Raw genomic sequence first — 16,906 nt, 5'->3', positions numbered from 1 at the left:
CTAAGAAGTGACTATGCTATAGGCAAAGACCGTAATTAAGTCTTAAAATTAGAAAATCTCATTGGTCATACCTAATTTGGAAGACCATTTCTAGGTAAATATGGCTGAAAATACTGTTATCCTATCTAAGATACAGAGTTTAACTCAGATGAGCCAAACCCTACCTTCTGGGCCCCCCCAAGATTCAGGCTGGCAATACAGCTGAACAACTGCTTTGTTGTACATGTGACCCATGTTCAAGTCTGCCCCCAACCACATTGGAGGAAGCTTCTATGATGTGGTGTTTTTTCCCTTTTTCCCTCTTTCTATTTCTGTCTTTATCTTCAAAAGTTGGCCTAGAGCAGTGAAGCCTGGTGACAGAAATGGGTAAAGCTGGTTTTTTTAAATAGATACGTATTGACAAAATGATATAATAAAATTGATTTCATTATTTCTAAGTTTCTTCATCTCTATAACCAAAAAACTCAGTAGTTATATCTTAATTGTCTGCTGGTTTTTTCATTCCCAAGACATTCTTTATGACAGAAGGTTGTACACAAACACACAATTTTTTTTTAAATCAGTGGCCATTTTATATGAATGGTGGGGTGGGTGGGTTTAATACAGTAGTTGGTGTGGTTATTTTGGTTTTAACCTTTTAAATTATCTCCATTTATTGGATAGAGACAGCCATAAGTATATAGAGAGAGACACCTGCAGCACTGCTTCACTTGTGAAGCTTTCCCCAATGCAGGTGGGGATGGAGGGGTTGAGCCTGTGTCCTTGTGCCCTGGAACGTGTGCTCATCCAGGTGCATCACCACCTGGCCCCCTTGGTTTTAACTTTTTCAGTTACTTACAAATAAAATAGTCTGTCCTACTCTTCAAATATGCCTTTAAAGTGGACAGTTCAGAAAGTCCTAGTGCACGTTCATATCTTGGCGTACACCCCATTGTACCACTGTGGAGTGACACTAGTGTGTTGCGAGTCAGGCCTCACCAGTCCAAAGTCCTAAATTGTTTGTGCTACTTCTGTTGGCTTGCTTTGTGCCTGTGTCTCTACTTGTGCTCACTGGGGAGCTTTTAATTAGTTGTAAATATCTTAATATCAAGAAGAGGAGCTTTGGAAAATGATAGCACCTCCACAAAATGAAAAAAATGACCAGCCTGTGAGTACTTCATATATGTCAGTGCATATCCTTACAGCTCTACTGTTCCTGATAGAGAAACAGACACTAGGCCAAAATATGTTCCTACTGGAGGCTTAGGCCTGGGCTAACCACTGTGCAAGGACCCTGTTTACAAAAATAATTTATTTAATTATTTTGAATAGAGTAATTGGCATGGGGAAGGAGAAAGAGGGAGAGAGGTGCCCACACATCTGCTTCTGCCCTGTAGTTCAGGACTGCAGACTTGGGGGTTTGAACTCAGGTTCTTGGGTATGATAGCTGTGTGCAACCAGAAGCCATCCACCCACCCGATACAAAATTTTTTATTGTTGCATGAACTATTATTTTAATTAGTGATTTAATATTGATTTACAAAACTGTAAGAAAACTGGGGTATAATTCTACATTGTTCCCACCACCAGTTCTGTGTCCCTATACCCTCTGTTGGAAATTACAGTAGTTCTCCCAAAGGCCACATATATGGTTGACTGTTACTTGCACGCACACACACACACACACACTCTTCTCTCTCTCTCTCTCTCTCTCTCTCTCTCTCTCTCTCTCTCACTTTGGTTTCCTTCCAAATATTTTTTCTTTTTTTTTCTTCTTTCTTAGGGTCCTGATGAAATTGGGGTTCAGAGCCGTCTAGTCATCTTAGCCTAACATTTCTCCCTGTATGGGAGTATGGACCCAGCTCTTTTTGGGGGTCCAGAAGGTGGGGGTTCTGGCTTCTTTAATTGCTTCTCCACTGGACGTGGACATTAGACAAACTGTATTTTGTTGAGCATGGCTTTTGACTAACAGCATATATTGCAAGATAGCTAATAAATATTTTTGTGATATGCCCACACTTTTTTCAATATTTCAGATGTATCTGTGCAACATTACTAATGTGAATTAAGCAAAAAAAAAAAAAAGTTTGCAGTTGTCTTTTGAGGTTTTTATTTCTCTTTCCCTTTTTCCTGCATTGTTCAGAAAATTAAGTGGTTTTTCTTAGAATAAGTTTTTTGTTTCTGCTGTCGATGTGGGAGGATTACAAATGACCTGAAATGGAACTTTTGACATTTTGTCTTTTCTCCCAATTTTGCCACTCCAGGATGGTACCTTGTTTGATGGTAGGCCAATAGAGTCTCTGTCCCTGATCGACGCCGTGATGCCCGATGTGGTGCAAACGAGACAACAGGCTTATAGGGATAAACTTGCACAGCAACAAGCAGCAGCTGCAGCAGCCACTGCGGCCGCCGCCAACCAGCAAGGCTCTGCAAAGAATGGAGAAAACACAGCAAACGGGGAGGAGAATGGGGCACATACTATAGCAAGTGAGCCACGTGTTTCGCTTTATGGGCATGTCTGTTCTCAGCTAAAATTAACACCCATCTCTCACTGTTGCCGACATCCCTCACTTGATTCATACAGTCCAGACTTTGGTTCCTAAAAATTCTACACAGCCAGTTGCTTTCATGGATTTTATTTAGATCTTAGTACTTAGGGATCAGGTTTTTTCTGTCAAAAAGATTAATTCTGCACCTCTGTTAAAATTTGTAGTGTACTGGTCCTGAGTGAATACAGTAAAGCTTGGATATGGAGCTAGGGAAGCCATTCTCAGGCTATATGAGTGCTCTCAGCAACCCCTACTGGCAGAAACGCAGAATAGTGTTGCATGGGTGTATTGAATTCAAACTTTTTTTTTTTTTTTTAATCATTTCCACCATGTTGGGACCTAATCTGTTGTAGTCCTTCTCTTCCTCACTCCCTCCCTCTCTCTACCTGCTAGCTTATACTTATAGACAGAGATCATCTTAGAACAGTATGGCCATACTTAGCTAACGATAGAGGAGTTTGCTTTATCCTGTGGCAGGTGCTATGCGGTCGTTTTCAGTACTCCTTAGCATAATCAGCCCCCCCCCCAAGTTGCATTATATGATTCCATAAAAGGAGGCATTTGTTAACCTAAATTTTTTTGTCCACATTGTTTCAGTATTATCTAATTACAATCTCCCCATGATTTCCCCGTGACACAGATAATCATACTGATATGATGGAAGTGGATGGGGATGTTGAAATCCCTCCTAATAAAGCAGTTGTGTTACGGGGCCACGAGTCTGAAGTTTTCATCTGTGCCTGGAACCCTGTCAGTGACCTCTTGGCATCAGGGTATGTTTCTCACAGTGATTCTAAAATGTGTGAAGAATATGCAGCTTGTGCAACAGAGATCAAAGTCCCCCCCAAAAGGGGAGATGTGTTGAGAGGATGGGGTGCTGGGTGGGGTAATACTGGCCACTAGGGTGGAGGAAGACCCCATATGGTCCCAGGAGTGGTGACCAGACATCGAAGTCAGGTGCTGGGGGTGATGGGAAAGTGCTCAGAGGACAACACCTATCTTGTAAAACTTTTTTTATTCTTTTTTAAATTTTTGTATTTATTTTCCCCCTTTTTTGTTGCCCCCCCTTTTTTATTGTTGTAGTTATTGTTGTTATCGTTGTTGTTGGATAGGACAGAGAGAAATGGAGAGAGATGGGGAAGACAGAGAAGGGGAGAGAAAGATAGACACCTACAGACCTGCTTCACCGCCTGTGAAGCGACTCCCCTGCAGGTGGGGAGCCTGGGCCTTGAACCGGATTCCTTACCCCGGTCCTTGCGTCATGCCACGTGCGCTTAACCCGCTGCGCTACTGCCTAACTCCCTGTCTTGTAAAACTTTATATTTACTTTCAGTTGTTCTTGCTTATGAAGTCATCTTAAAAGCTTTAATTGGGGTTGTTGTTGTTGTTATTATTATTATCCCAGTAGTGCTTGCAGTCGCAAAACTGGGTACTGAGAAGAACCCTCAAAGAAGAAATCCCTGGTACTCAGGTTATTCTTTGCTGTAATAACATTAGGAGATAAGTAAATTGCGTTGATTCTGGATACTGGAGTGAGTCATCGGGATTTCAGCTAGTACATATTTTACAGGTCTGGAGACTCTACAGCAAGAATATGGAATCTCAGTGAGAACAGCACGAGTGGCTCTACCCAGTTAGTCCTTAGACATTGTATACGGGAAGGAGGGCAGGATGTCCCAAGCAACAAGGATGTGACATCTCTAGACTGGAACGTAAGTATCACTATGTTCTGTGATGGACATAGGTACAAACATATTTAGTGAATATGTTCTAAATTCTAAAGGCAGGGTTTGTCTATTTCTTCAGGTATTTTTGAATTTCACTAATGAAATTCAAGCGTCTTCCCTCTTCCTACCAACTACCTTTTAGAAAAAAGACTGACCTTTGAGCCGTCAGACCCAAGGTTCACCTCCCTGCTCTTCCATTTATCTAGTTGTACAATCACCATACACCCTTCACTGAACTGGTCATCTGCTACCCTTTCTGGTTTCCACATATGTTATCGATAATTGTGCCTTCACAAGAAGGTGATTGGTGGAAATCAGTAACAGGCACACAAATTCTTCAATACTAAGTTCTTTGCTGGGATAAAGGAAATATTTATAATAAAAATGTGTTCTTGTTCTTCTCATTTTGCTCTGTTCTGATGTAAGCTTTCTTATCAGTTACTTTCCCACCCCCTACCTCCCCTTTCCAACCAGAGCACTACTTACCTGGAGGATGTGGTTCTGGGGTTTGAACCTGGAGCTCAGAGCCTCTGGCACGAAAGCGTTTTGCATGACCGTTATGCTATCTCTCCAACCCTCTTGTAATGCCAGTTACCTTTTAGGGACCAGAAGTCTATATTCCTTCTAACTTTTAATTCCAGCTATAGGGCTCTTATAATCTTCCAGTTGTGTATATGACTCAACCTCTTTCAGGTATGGCTGCTCTGACTTACCAGCCAATTTTATTTCATTGCTAATAAAAATCTTACCCTTGCAGTTTCAGAGACATAATTTATTTAGTTCATATGTTTCCATTCCTGTGATTACTTTGAGAAACATTTTTTTTAGTGTTTTCATATTTTTCCTTCTCTTACACGTTCACCTTTGTTTTAGCTCCCCCTCCCCAATTCCACTATAAGGAGCCTCTTGGCCTGTTTTCAGTGTTACCAAGAAAATCTGGGATTGCTTTCCTTTCCTCATCCAGTGAATACCCTTCCCTCCTCTGACCACTGTTTAACATATCTTTGTGGGCCTTTCCAAAGCACATTGTAAATGCTTACTTTCTGTAGCTAAAGTTATCCATCTCCATGGCATTCCTTCAGACCTTACAGCTAGAGGTTTTATTTATTGTTTTGCTGTTTTTCTTTAACACTCTTTCAAAATTTCTAGTATTATTTCCACTTTTCCCTTTTGCAAAGTTTATAGTTCTAAAAGTGAACAGAAGTTTAGTTGTGGTTAGGATTAGGAATCACGTAGATTTTTGTTTGGTGGTGTGACATTTCACTGCTCTGGGCTTATTTTCATTTCCTTGAGATATAAAGACAAGGGCAAATATAAAGAGCAAAGCAGAGACACTACGGCCCTGGAGTTTCCTGGGGTGTCAAAACACCTCTTATGTGATGCTTGGATTTGAATTTGGGCTGCTTATGCGACCAAGCATTTGCCCTACCTGGTGAGCCAACCAAAAATTTGCTCTCAGTTACTTACTTGGTTGGTGTAAGGGTTAACTATACTTATGAAGATGGTTTTCCTTTTTTATTTTATTTTATTTTATTTATTTATTCCCTTTTGTTGCCCTTGTTGTTTTATTGTTGTAGTTATTATTGTTGTTCATTGTTGGATAGGACAGAGAGAAATGGAGAGAGGAGGGGAAGACAGGAGGAGAGAAAGATAGACACCTGCAGACCTGCTTCACCGCCTGTGAAGCGACTCCCCTGCAGATGGGGAGCGGGGGTTCGAACCGGGATCCTTATGCCGGTCCTTGTGCTTTGCGCCACCTGCGCTTAACCCGCTGCGCTACAGCCCGACTCCCCAAAGATGGTTTCCCTAAAGTTAGGTTTACTATTGCTCTCTGAATGTGCTCACTCCTACAGTTTTCTCAGATGGGTAATACTCCAATACATTATTACATAGTGGAGGTAGGGCCCACTTTCTCTGCTTCTCTGGGGGGGTGGGTGGGAGGGAGGGGGAGAGAGAGACAGAGAGAGAGAGAGAGAGAGAGAGGCACTTTCTTCTGGATTTAGTATCTTATTACAGGTCAAAGTCCTTTGGGCCTTTCCAGGCCACTTGTCTGAGAGACAGTTTTACTTTCGTGGCATTTAGGTTGATATTGAGAAGGATGTTTGTTAAATGTTGGTTTGCTGAACTTGATCATTCTGAATCTTAGGTTCCAAAAGTGTGAAATTTTCAAAACTAAATAATTCACTTGGAACTAAAGGGGCAAACTATCATTGTGCTGTGTCTGGAAATAGACCCTTTCTTTTCTCTTTTCTCTCCCTTTCTACCCCTCTTCCTCCTCTCTCTATTTTTCTTTTCCCTTTCTTCCTTTGTCTGTCTGTCTGTCTGTCTGTCTGTCTGTCGTCTGTGTATCTGTTTTCCTGGCCTGACATTTTCAGACAGAGAAGGAAAGACATTAAAAAACCAAGCTTCCTCCATTGGAGGAAGGGCTTGAACCTGGGTTGCGCCCCTACAGAAGCAGTCATGCTGTCCAGGTAAGCTGTTTTGCTTGCCCTGGAAATGGACTTTTGCTGATGACTTCAATATTACTCTTACTTGACTAAAACTATAGTGGCTTTCCAAAACCACTAGCAGTAGCAGGGGTAAGCATAGAACTCCTGGAAACTGTGCTTGTTCTCTGGCCACTTAATTACTTAAGAGATCTGAAAAAAGGCATCTTGTTTTGAGGGCTTTTTTATTTTCTCTTATACAGTTATTTAACTAAAAATTCATCCTACATTTTTGCTGGGTTCTCCCACCCTCCTATTATGTTGCTTTGTTTATTGGTAAGGATTCTGTAAGGGGAAACAATCGACAAGAAAAAAGCACCCGATTAACAACTGATTATCTGATAATAGCTATGTTGTTTGGATCATTCACATCATCTAAGGAATAATGTATTTAGAAGAGGATCATATAAAAACTTCTAATAATGATGAAATGTTTTGCATTTTCTTGACAGAGTGAAGGCACACTTCTAGCAACTGGTTCATATGATGGATTTGCCAGAATATGGACTAAAGATGGTAAATGAAGCTGTTTCCTTTTCAATCAATGTTATTGATCTAAATTATAAAACATGAATTTTGATATTATTCTTTTTCATTGCTAGGTAACCTTGCTAGCACCTTGGGACAGCATAAAGGTCCGATCTTTGCATTAAAATGGAACAAGAAAGGAAATTTCATCTTAAGTGCTGGAGTAGATAAGGTAAAAGAAAAAAGAACACTCAACCAAGTTCTGCAAAGATTAATGTGTATAATTGGAAGTCATAGTTTTTGTCACTAGTGACTTAACATCCACATTTAGGAAATTCAGGTGTGAATTTGTTACAGTGGTTGAAATGTTTCCTTGATTTTTTTTTTCCAGTCAGCTCTTTTCTGATTTGCTTATCACACTGCCCTTAACTCTTGATCTGTGTCATTCTGTACTCATCACCTTGACTGGAATGTGAGCCGTCATGAATCTCCTGTCTCCCATGCTTTCTGCCTCCCTTCTGCAGTTTCTAATTTATCTCGTTAGAGAATATATCACTAGTGTAATTCTGCAGAGGTCTTAGAGCCAGCCCACTATCTAAACTCTTGATACTTAATTGAAATGTAAGAAAATGGAGGCGTTTTCTAGCTTTTATTTTTGTTCTTTTGTGTGAGAAGATTGAGAATATGACCTCCTTTTAAATTTTTTTGGGGGTTGAGGGATAGAAACAGTAATTGGGAAGGATGGGGAAGGTAGAGAGACAGACACCTGCAGCACTGTTTCTCTTCTTGTGAAGTTTTCCCTTTGCAGGTGGAGCCAGGGGCCTTGAACCCAGGTTTTTATACATTGAAACACAAATAAAGGAACTTTATACCCAAAATTAAATTATTGATGGGAGAATGTTAAAAGTAATTGTGAATATATACATGCAGGTTTATGTGTTATGCTTTGATGTTAGATAATGGACATTGTGATGTTCGTAGGGGGGAGCTTATGTTTTTCCCCCTACTGAGGATTCACCATTTCCAGGTCAGCTTTTTCAGATAGAAAGACAGAGGTAAAGAGACAGAGAGAAAAACACCACAGCACCAAACCTTCCTTAAGTGAGGTGTCAGGGTCTTCACTCAAACCTGGGCTGTGCTCACGACAAAGTAAACACATTATCCAAGTGGGCTGGTTTGCTGACCTTAGACATTGTTTTAAATATTGTCAAAATTCCAGATACCTTTTCACATAAAGATGAGATAAAAATTTTAAGTTGCTCACTTTGTGAATATATTCTCTTGAATATAAAGATCTATGAAAAGTTTGTATTAAATGTATTATTCCAATGGAGTTTCTGAAGCAGTGTAGTATAATGTCTGTTTCTTTGTAGACAACTGATCTTGTCATGCGACTGAAAAATCAAAATATGCTTAACATCAATTTTCCCTCAGAGGGAGTATAGTCTTATAGTATTCAGAATAAAGTAATATTCAAAAGTTGCTTGGATCTTTCCATATTGCTTATGATGAGTTCTTCTTTCTTTTCTTTTTCAAATGACACCAGACGACAATTATTTGGGATGCGCACACTGGTGAAGCCAAGCAGCAATTTCCCTTTCACTCAGGTAAGTCTGCACAGTTTACATGAGTGTGTGTGTGTGTCCTTGTCCCCAGATTAGGAGGCCTAGGTTTGAATTCTGATTCCACTACATCAACAAGCTTCAAGGCTAAACATGACAGGAGCCTGGGAGTTAGCATAGTGGTGATGCAAAAGGCTTCAGGCTCTGTGATCCCAAATTTAATCCCCCAGCACTGCCATAAGCCAGAGCTGAGCTAATTAATCTTTAAAGAGGGGGAAAAAAGAAGAGAAAAAACCTGCCTGCACATGGGGATAGGAATAGTATGCATTTGATGAAAGCATAAAACAATATTGTGTGGAAACTTAAAATTTGGTTATTGTTCTTTCTCATTGGTGTATCTGAATCAGTCTTCTTAAGTATCTTAAAAAGCCAGCTATCCCCGTGTTACTGGAACATTGGTTATCTGACGGTTAAATCTGACCTCCGTCTTCCATGATGCATTGCTGCACATCAGTGCATATAACTAATGGTTGTAGTACCCTGCATTCTTGCAATATAGAGCCCTTGTTCCTGCTTTTCAGAGAGTTTCTTTATCATAGAGATGGATAGTAAACAGCAGTAAAATAGCCAGCTACTAGTGCAACCTAACGGCTGCTTTCAATATTTTGTTGTGGTTGGGAAGAATTTTGAAGGTTAGATAAAAAATAACACGGATTATTTTAAAAATCTTTGGTAACATTCCAATAAATAGCCTTTAAAATGGAAGGTTGGGGGCCGGGCGGTTGCACAGTGAGTTGCACATGGTGTGAAGCACAGGGACTGGTGTAGGGATCCTGGTTTGAGCCCCTGGCTCCCCATCTGCAGAGTGGTTGCTTCACAAGTGATGAAGCAGGTCTGTAGGTATCTATCTTTTTCTCCCCCTCTGTCTTCTCCTACTCTCTCGATTTCACTCTGTCCTATCCCACAACAATGACAGCAATAACAACAACAATAATAATTATAACAATAAACAGCAGGGCAACAAAAGGGAAAAAAAAATAGCCTCCAGGAGCAGCGGATTTGTAGTGTAGGCACCGAGCCCCAGCAGTAGCCCTGGAGGGGGGAAAAAAGAAACCTTAAAACTTTTGGTATTTTGCTTTTTAATTTTTTTCTATTCAGTATTACTAAACAAGTGAAATAAGACGGAGAATGATTTTTTCCAATATTATTGAACCAATATTTCTTTTCCTTCCTGCCTTCTTCTCTTTTCTCTCCCTTCCCTCCCAGAGCCCTGTAGTCCCAGATTTTTTATGTAATACTTATTTATTATTACTGGGGGAAAATTAATGACTTATAGTAAATAAAGTTATTGATATATGTATAAAATTTCTGGGGCCTGGTGGTGGCGCACCTGCTTGAGCACATGTATTACAATGTGCAGGGACCTGGGCTCAAGCCCCCTCGTTCCCACCCACAGGGGGAAAGCTTTGCAAGTGGAGAAGTGATGCTGCATGTGTCTCTCTGTCTCTGTTTCCCCCTGCCCTCTAGATTCTGGCTGTCCCTATCCAATAAATAAAGATAATAATAATTATCTTAAAAAGAAAGTACATTTAGTTAAATAATAATATTTTTTTTTTCTTCTCTAAGACAGTGTCATCCCTAGCCTACGTCTTCATCCACCATCTTGCACCAAGACCTGAAAGCAGGCAGGCCCCCCCCCCCCCCACACACACACACACAGAGACACCACACTCTCTAAGTTCTTTACTTTGGTGCAGCACACCAAATTCAGTCCAAGTTCTGCTTTGTGATCCCCTTTTGTTTTTATATCTCAATTTCTATCATGAGTAAGATCATCCCCTGTTCTCTTTCTGGTGTATCTCACTTCATGTGATTCCTTCAAGCTCCATCCAAGATGAGGTGAAGAAAGTGAATTTGTTAATTTTTTAAAAATCTTTTTATTTATTTATTTTTAAGATTTTATTTATTTATTAATGAGAAAGATAGGAGGAGAGAGAAGGAACCAGACATCACTCTAGTACATGTACTGCCGGGGATTGAACTCAGGACCCCATGCTTTAGAGTCAGATGCTTTATCCACTGTGCCACCTCCCGGACCACACTGAATTCATTATTCTGTTTTTTTTTTTTTTTAAATATTTATTTGTTGCCCTTGTTGTTTTATTGTTGTAGTTATTGTGGTTGTTACTGATTTCGTCGTTGTTGGACAGGACAGAGAGAAATGGAGAGAGGAGGGGAAGACAGAGAAGGGGAGAGAAAGATAGACACCTCCTTCACCACCTGTGAAGCGACTCCCCTGCAGGTGGGGAGCTGGGGGCTCAACCAGGATCCTTATGCCAGTCCTTGCGCTTTGCGCCACGTGGCACTTAACCCACTGCACTACCGCCGGACTCCCTGAATTCATTATTCTTAACAGCTGAGTAGTATTCTATCTCAGCCACTCAGCTGTTGTTGGACACCTAGGATGCTTCCAGGTTTTTGCTATTACCAATTGTGCTGCTATGATTATAAGTATACATAGATCTTTGCCCTATGTCCTGGCTAGTCAGATTTAAGGTGTAACCTCCAGTTGAACCATAGTCCTTCAGGCAGGAAAGTTTTTTGTGTAACCATTATGCTGTCTTCCCAGTCAGTTCCTTTTTGCTTTTGCTTCTGTTCTTCAACCAGATGACTTTCCTTAAGTCTGACTATTATGTCTAAAGTTTCTTCAAGCTCCTAGGAGAGGAAAATTGAAGTGAGGTGTGTTTGGTGCTGGACTACCATGTAATTTTAAGTACCGCATTTTTGCTGGAGATGGTGCTGTTTGTATATGTAATCTTAATTCAGCCCTGACTGTAACTATAGACAAGGCTGATGGTACTGGAGTAGTTTTTACAGAGAAAAAGGTTTTCTTTTTATTCACAGTATTCTTTTTTTGCCATGCCTTTGGGCTTTTAAAAAGACCTGATTGAGGTATAATAATAAACTAAAAACAATTTATTCAGTTTAACACGTTTAAACTTGTACATACACCTTTGAAACCACTACCATACTCAAGATAGTGAATGTAATTTAGTTTGGAAGTCTCTTCCCAGACCTTTGGGGTCATTCTTCCTCATCCTGGGCAACCTCTGATATTCTTTTGGGTTGTTAAAAAAGTCAGGTTATGTTTTTGTGTGTAAAAAGGCATCATTCATTACTTTTCCACAAACCAGTAGTTTACACTGTATAAAAAGAACCATTCTGTGTATAACAGACAGTTACTAGTACTTTAACATTTTTGACTGCTATTCCATCATATATACACCTATTCTAGATCAGTTTATTGATTTGCTCTTTTCTCTTCATTTTGCTTAAATTTTCCTGTATCTATGATCTCCATTTTGCTTTTCTATGGAAATGACACACTGTGAATTTTACCTTGCTAGTTACTGGATCTTTGTGTCTGATCATATATGACCATTTGCTTTTTTGAGTTTTATTCTACATTTTAATTTCCTATCTGATTTCTCTTTAACCAGTTTCACTGATGCTTGTTGCCCTGTCTTTTTTAAAACTGTTTTGTTTCTTTTTGGGTCCTAAATTTCTTAATTCTCCCCCCACTCAGTGTTTCCCCCCCTTCCCACCAGATTTCTGTAGCTGAACGTTCTCAAACCTTGCGTGTTACATTCCTTGGCTTACTAGTCTAGCAGTGCTCAAGACACCAGTTTTAATATATTTATTATCATCATAGCTAGTTACTGTTTCCCTTAGAGTCATGTAATGAATTATTTTTTTCTTTCCCATAGATGTCAGTGTTGACTATCTCTAGTATATGCTTTTTTCCCCAAAATATTTTATTTATTTATTAATGAGAAACATAGGAGGAGAGAGAAAGAGCCAGGCATCACTCTGGTACATGTGCTGCCGGGATTGAACTCAGGACCTCACGCTTGAGAATCCTATGCTTTATCCACTGCAACACCTCCCAAACCACTCTATTATATACTTTATTTCTTTAGTAATGAGGACACAAAACATGTCATTAACACTAATTACTTTCAGGTCCTGGAACATGGTAACAGAGGACCTAGTGGGGATTGTAGTGTTATGTGGGAAACTGAAAAATGTTGTGCATATACCCACTTCTATTTACTGTCAACTGTAAAACATTAATTCCCCAATAAAGAAATATAAAAAAAAATACTGATTACTATGTTTCTAATCTCAAGTTTTTGCTTTAAATAGTAAACTTCTTTCATAAATGGTGAAAAAGGATGTGTGTGTGTGTGTGTGTGTGTGTGATACATCTTTTGTTACTGTGTTTTCTCCCTTGAAATGTAAGAATTATTCTTAACTATTGAGCTATAGTATATAATTCCTGCTTTATAATTCACTATTTTATATTGCTTACCCTAGTTATTTTCACTTACCTGCATTGCTAGTTATAATGGGCTTTTATACTTTAAATCAGATAAAAATGAAATGGATGAAACTTAAATCATTTCAGAGCCAATGTAAGAATTAAGTGCTATCCACATCTTGGCTTTCTAATATTTTAAATCCAGTGGTGTAGACTTTAAAAGATACATGGCAGTTTAGGGAAAAACTGAACCTGCAAATCATATGCTAATTATCAGTTGAATAGATACTGGGAATGATTGCAGTGTAACTTTTGTTTGGCTTATAATTTAAAAAGTACTTTTTTTTTTTTTTTTTACATCATTTCACTTAATTCCTTTAGTACTTGCGTATGAGTTTAAAAATGTCATCCCCAGTTTTTTTTCAGAGAAATAGATAGCATGAGAGATTTGTGACTTGCTTAGGGAGTAAAACCCACGTTTCTTGTCAGTTGAATGCTCAGAATTTTGGTGGGGGGGGGTTGGTGGGGGTTGTATAATGTAGAATACTTCAAGTTTCTGGTAACATTGCATCTCCCAACATGGTTTAAAACAAATCTGGGAGTCCGGCAGTTAAGCACAGGTGGCGGGAAGTGCAAGGACCAACTAAGGATCCTGGTTCGAGCCCCCGGCTTCCCACATGCAGGCGGTGAAGCAAGTCTGCAGGTGTCTTTCTCTCCCCGTCTCTGACTTCCCCTTCCCTCTCCATTTATCTCTGCCTTATCTAACAATGATGACATCAATAACAACAACAATAGTAAAAAGCAAGGGCAACAAAAGGAAAAATAAATATTTAAAAATTTTAAAAAAACAGCCTCCTATTTTAGCAGATGAGCAGTCAGTGAAACGTAGCCTTTATTCTTTTTCAGCACCAGCACTGGATGTTGACTGGCAAAGCAACAACACCTTCGCTTCTTGTAGTACAGATATGTGCATTCATGTCTGTAAATTAGGACAAGACAGACCTATTAAAACATTCCAGGGACACACGGTAGGAAACCTTTCTTTACTCACCTCCTTAAATGATCTTGATGAATAACTGTTGTTTGAAATACAGTTCACTCTATACAGTGAAAATTTGCTCTTATTCTTAGAATGAAGTAAATGCTATCAAATGGGACCCTACTGGCAATCTCCTGGCCTCCTGTTCAGATGACATGACTTTGAAGGTAATTTGAATAATGAAGAGAAATGGGGTGGGGGCAAGACACAGTGTTCATTCAGTGTTTAAACCTGGGCGATGGGTAAGTATTCTTGACATCGTTAATCACTACAGTTTATATTTTCTAAAGTAAATTAAACATTTGAATATTTACTAAAGAAGATTTTGCCAGTTAATCAAGAGGCAAGAGTTAGTGAAAACAAAAACAGGAACCGTCTTTAAGCAGGTGGCCAGCATAGCCTGAGGAAACATCAGCCTCGTGTCTCAGAAAACCGTCTCCCCGTCCTAGACAGTGAGCAGCGTAAGGAGTAGCGAGGTGGTTATACAGGCAGAAGCTGCCGGTACAGACTCAGGTTTTCTCTAAGTGCCTTCACAGTGCTTCAGGTAAGGTTCTGTTGGGAGGAATTGCATTTTCTCTTATAGCATCTCTAGCTGTAATCTGTTCTGCAAAACCTCCTGGTCCATCTGACCTACAGAAAATTGTCGTTTTCTTACTGCCAGCTCCTTGAATTCTATTAGATATGTGGAGAACAGAAATGGAGTTTATAAACCTTCTGAATAATTATACCAAATCCCGCTAAAAAAGCATAGCTGCATGCTTGGAATTATACTAAGGTGCTATGATGAATTGTCTTTCACTATTAGAAAATCATATGTTGGCACAATTAAGTTTTATTTATACATGTAAAGATTTGGCCACAAAATAAATTGTGTGAAATGTGTTAAATGAGCTTTGAAAGCTTTCCTGCAATTCTCTCGAAAATAATTTTACTTTGATCCTGCAGTGCAAAAGCCTGCAGACATGATGATTTTTGTTGTTGTTTGTTTGGTTTTTACTGGTTTAATAATGATTGACAAAACTGGAGGATAAGGGGATACAATTCCCCAGAGTTCCGTATCCCATCCCCTCCATTAGAAGCTTAGGAAAGCTTATTTATGTATTTATGTATTTATTTATTTATGTATTTTAAAAAGGAGACATCAACAAAACCGTAGGATAGGAGGCTTACAACTCCACACAGTTCCCACCACCAGATCTCTATATCCCATTCATACCCTCCCCTGATAGCTTTCCCATTCTTTATCCCTCTACGAGTATGGACCCAAGATCATTGTGGGTTGCAGAAGGTGGAATGCCTGGCTTCTGTAATTGCTTCCCCGCCGAACATGGGCATTGACTGGTTGATCCATACTCCCAGCCTGCCACTCTCTTTCCCAGTAGGATGGGTCTCTGGGGAAGCGGAGCTCCAGGACACACAGGTGACCCCACCAGTGTGTCCTGGAGCTCCGCTTCCCCGGAGACCCACCGGTAGGGTCATCTGTCCAGGGAAGTCTGGTATCATGCTGGCATCTGGAACCTGGTGGGTGAAAAGAGAGTTAACATACAAAGCCAAACAAATTGTTGGAACAGTTATGGACCTAAAGGCTGGAATAGTGCAGATGAAATGTTGGGGGGTACTCACTGCAGACTATTGTGTACTTTTGCTTTTAGGTATATATTTTGCCCTAATTTGTGGATACATGTGAGCATATGCTCTATCTCAGGGGACCTGGTCTGTATCTAGGTTGTGGGACTTTGTTAGAAAGTGAACCACCTGGAATGGAATTAGAGAATACTATGAAAGCAAAGGTCTCACCCGAGTGATGAAGCTGAAGGGTTGTCATTCCACACCTGAAGTCTCTGCACACAGTCTGAAGTGAAGCATGCTGAGGTGGCACTCGTTGCATTGATTAGGTTGTGATCGGCGGATGCAATATTATTTGATAAGAATTGAGAGACGCATGCAAGAAAGCCCAGGAAGCCGAATGTCCACCCTCCCCCTCACCACAGAGTTTTTACTTTGGTGCCCTACTCTAGATTTAGTCAAATCCTGCTTTTAGTTTCCGTTTCTGTTCTTCTTTCTCGATCCTTACTCCCAGCCTGTTTCTATCTTTCTATCCTAGTGGGGGCAGGGCTCTGGAGAGATGGGGTTCCAGGACACATGGGGGAAGTTATCTGCCCAGGGAAGTCAGATTGGCGGCATGGTTTCAGCCACCATCTGCAACTTGGTGGTTGAAAAAATCATTAAGATAAAAAGCAGAACAAATTGTTTAATAATCAGGAAGCTAAAGGCAAGAATATAGCAGATGAGATTTGGGGATCTCCATTTTAGAAGAAGCTATGAATTCTATTTTAGATATATTCCAAGGGGGCCTATGATTTACTAGTTTTTGCCTGAACCTGACAGCTAACATGCTGATGGGCTAAAGTTATTGTCTGGGGGAGATGGCATCAAAGTTGGAAATAGGACTAGAAAGCCTTATCAAGGAAGAGAGTAGCTCCCAAATATGGGGAAAGTGTATAGATATCAGTATCCCTAAACCTCATTGATTTGATCTGGCACCTGTATTCAGCACAGGAGCCTGTATAACCTCTGGATCAATGTAGGTCTAAGCTCGCATTATGTGGTCATAACTAGGAACACTTTAGGCTGCACTCATGGCAGGAGGACCCATCTTCCTCGAGTGGCAAAGTATGTTGACCCAACCTCCCTTCAGATATGATGATGTTTACCAATCACGAGGGAAAGCCACTGCCTCCATGAACAGACTAAATGCAACTTTGCTTAGCTGGT

The 16,906-nt window shown here is 40.1% G+C and overlaps 1 protein-coding gene across 6 annotated transcripts in view; it reads left to right on the top strand.

Moving 5' to 3' along the window:
- The window catches only part of TBL1XR1 (TBL1X/Y related 1), a 158,993-nt gene that overhangs the window by 130,530 nt on the left and 11,557 nt on the right, over nucleotides 1–16,906 (top strand). For all 6 annotated transcript variants that reach the window (XM_060171986.1, XM_060171984.1, XM_007518054.3 and 3 more), the window contains 8 exons: nucleotides 2,244–2,466; nucleotides 3,169–3,301; nucleotides 4,099–4,240; nucleotides 7,194–7,257; nucleotides 7,344–7,441; nucleotides 8,756–8,816; nucleotides 13,999–14,120; nucleotides 14,224–14,298. In XM_060171986.1, coding sequence (XP_060027969.1) covers nucleotides 2,301–2,466; nucleotides 3,169–3,301; nucleotides 4,099–4,240; nucleotides 7,194–7,257; nucleotides 7,344–7,441; nucleotides 8,756–8,816; nucleotides 13,999–14,120; nucleotides 14,224–14,298 — 861 coding nt within the window. In that variant the 5' untranslated portion in view covers nucleotides 2,244–2,300. The remainder of the gene's footprint in view (nucleotides 1–2,243; nucleotides 2,467–3,168; nucleotides 3,302–4,098; nucleotides 4,241–7,193; nucleotides 7,258–7,343; nucleotides 7,442–8,755; nucleotides 8,817–13,998; nucleotides 14,121–14,223; nucleotides 14,299–16,906) is intronic.

Source organism: Erinaceus europaeus, chromosome 14 (genome assembly GCF_950295315.1).
Source record: "Erinaceus europaeus chromosome 14, mEriEur2.1, whole genome shotgun sequence".
Lineage (NCBI taxonomy): Eukaryota > Metazoa > Chordata > Mammalia > Eulipotyphla > Erinaceidae > Erinaceus > Erinaceus europaeus.
Note: the sequence above shows the minus strand (reverse complement) of the source record. Positions and strands in the feature narration are given on the sequence as shown.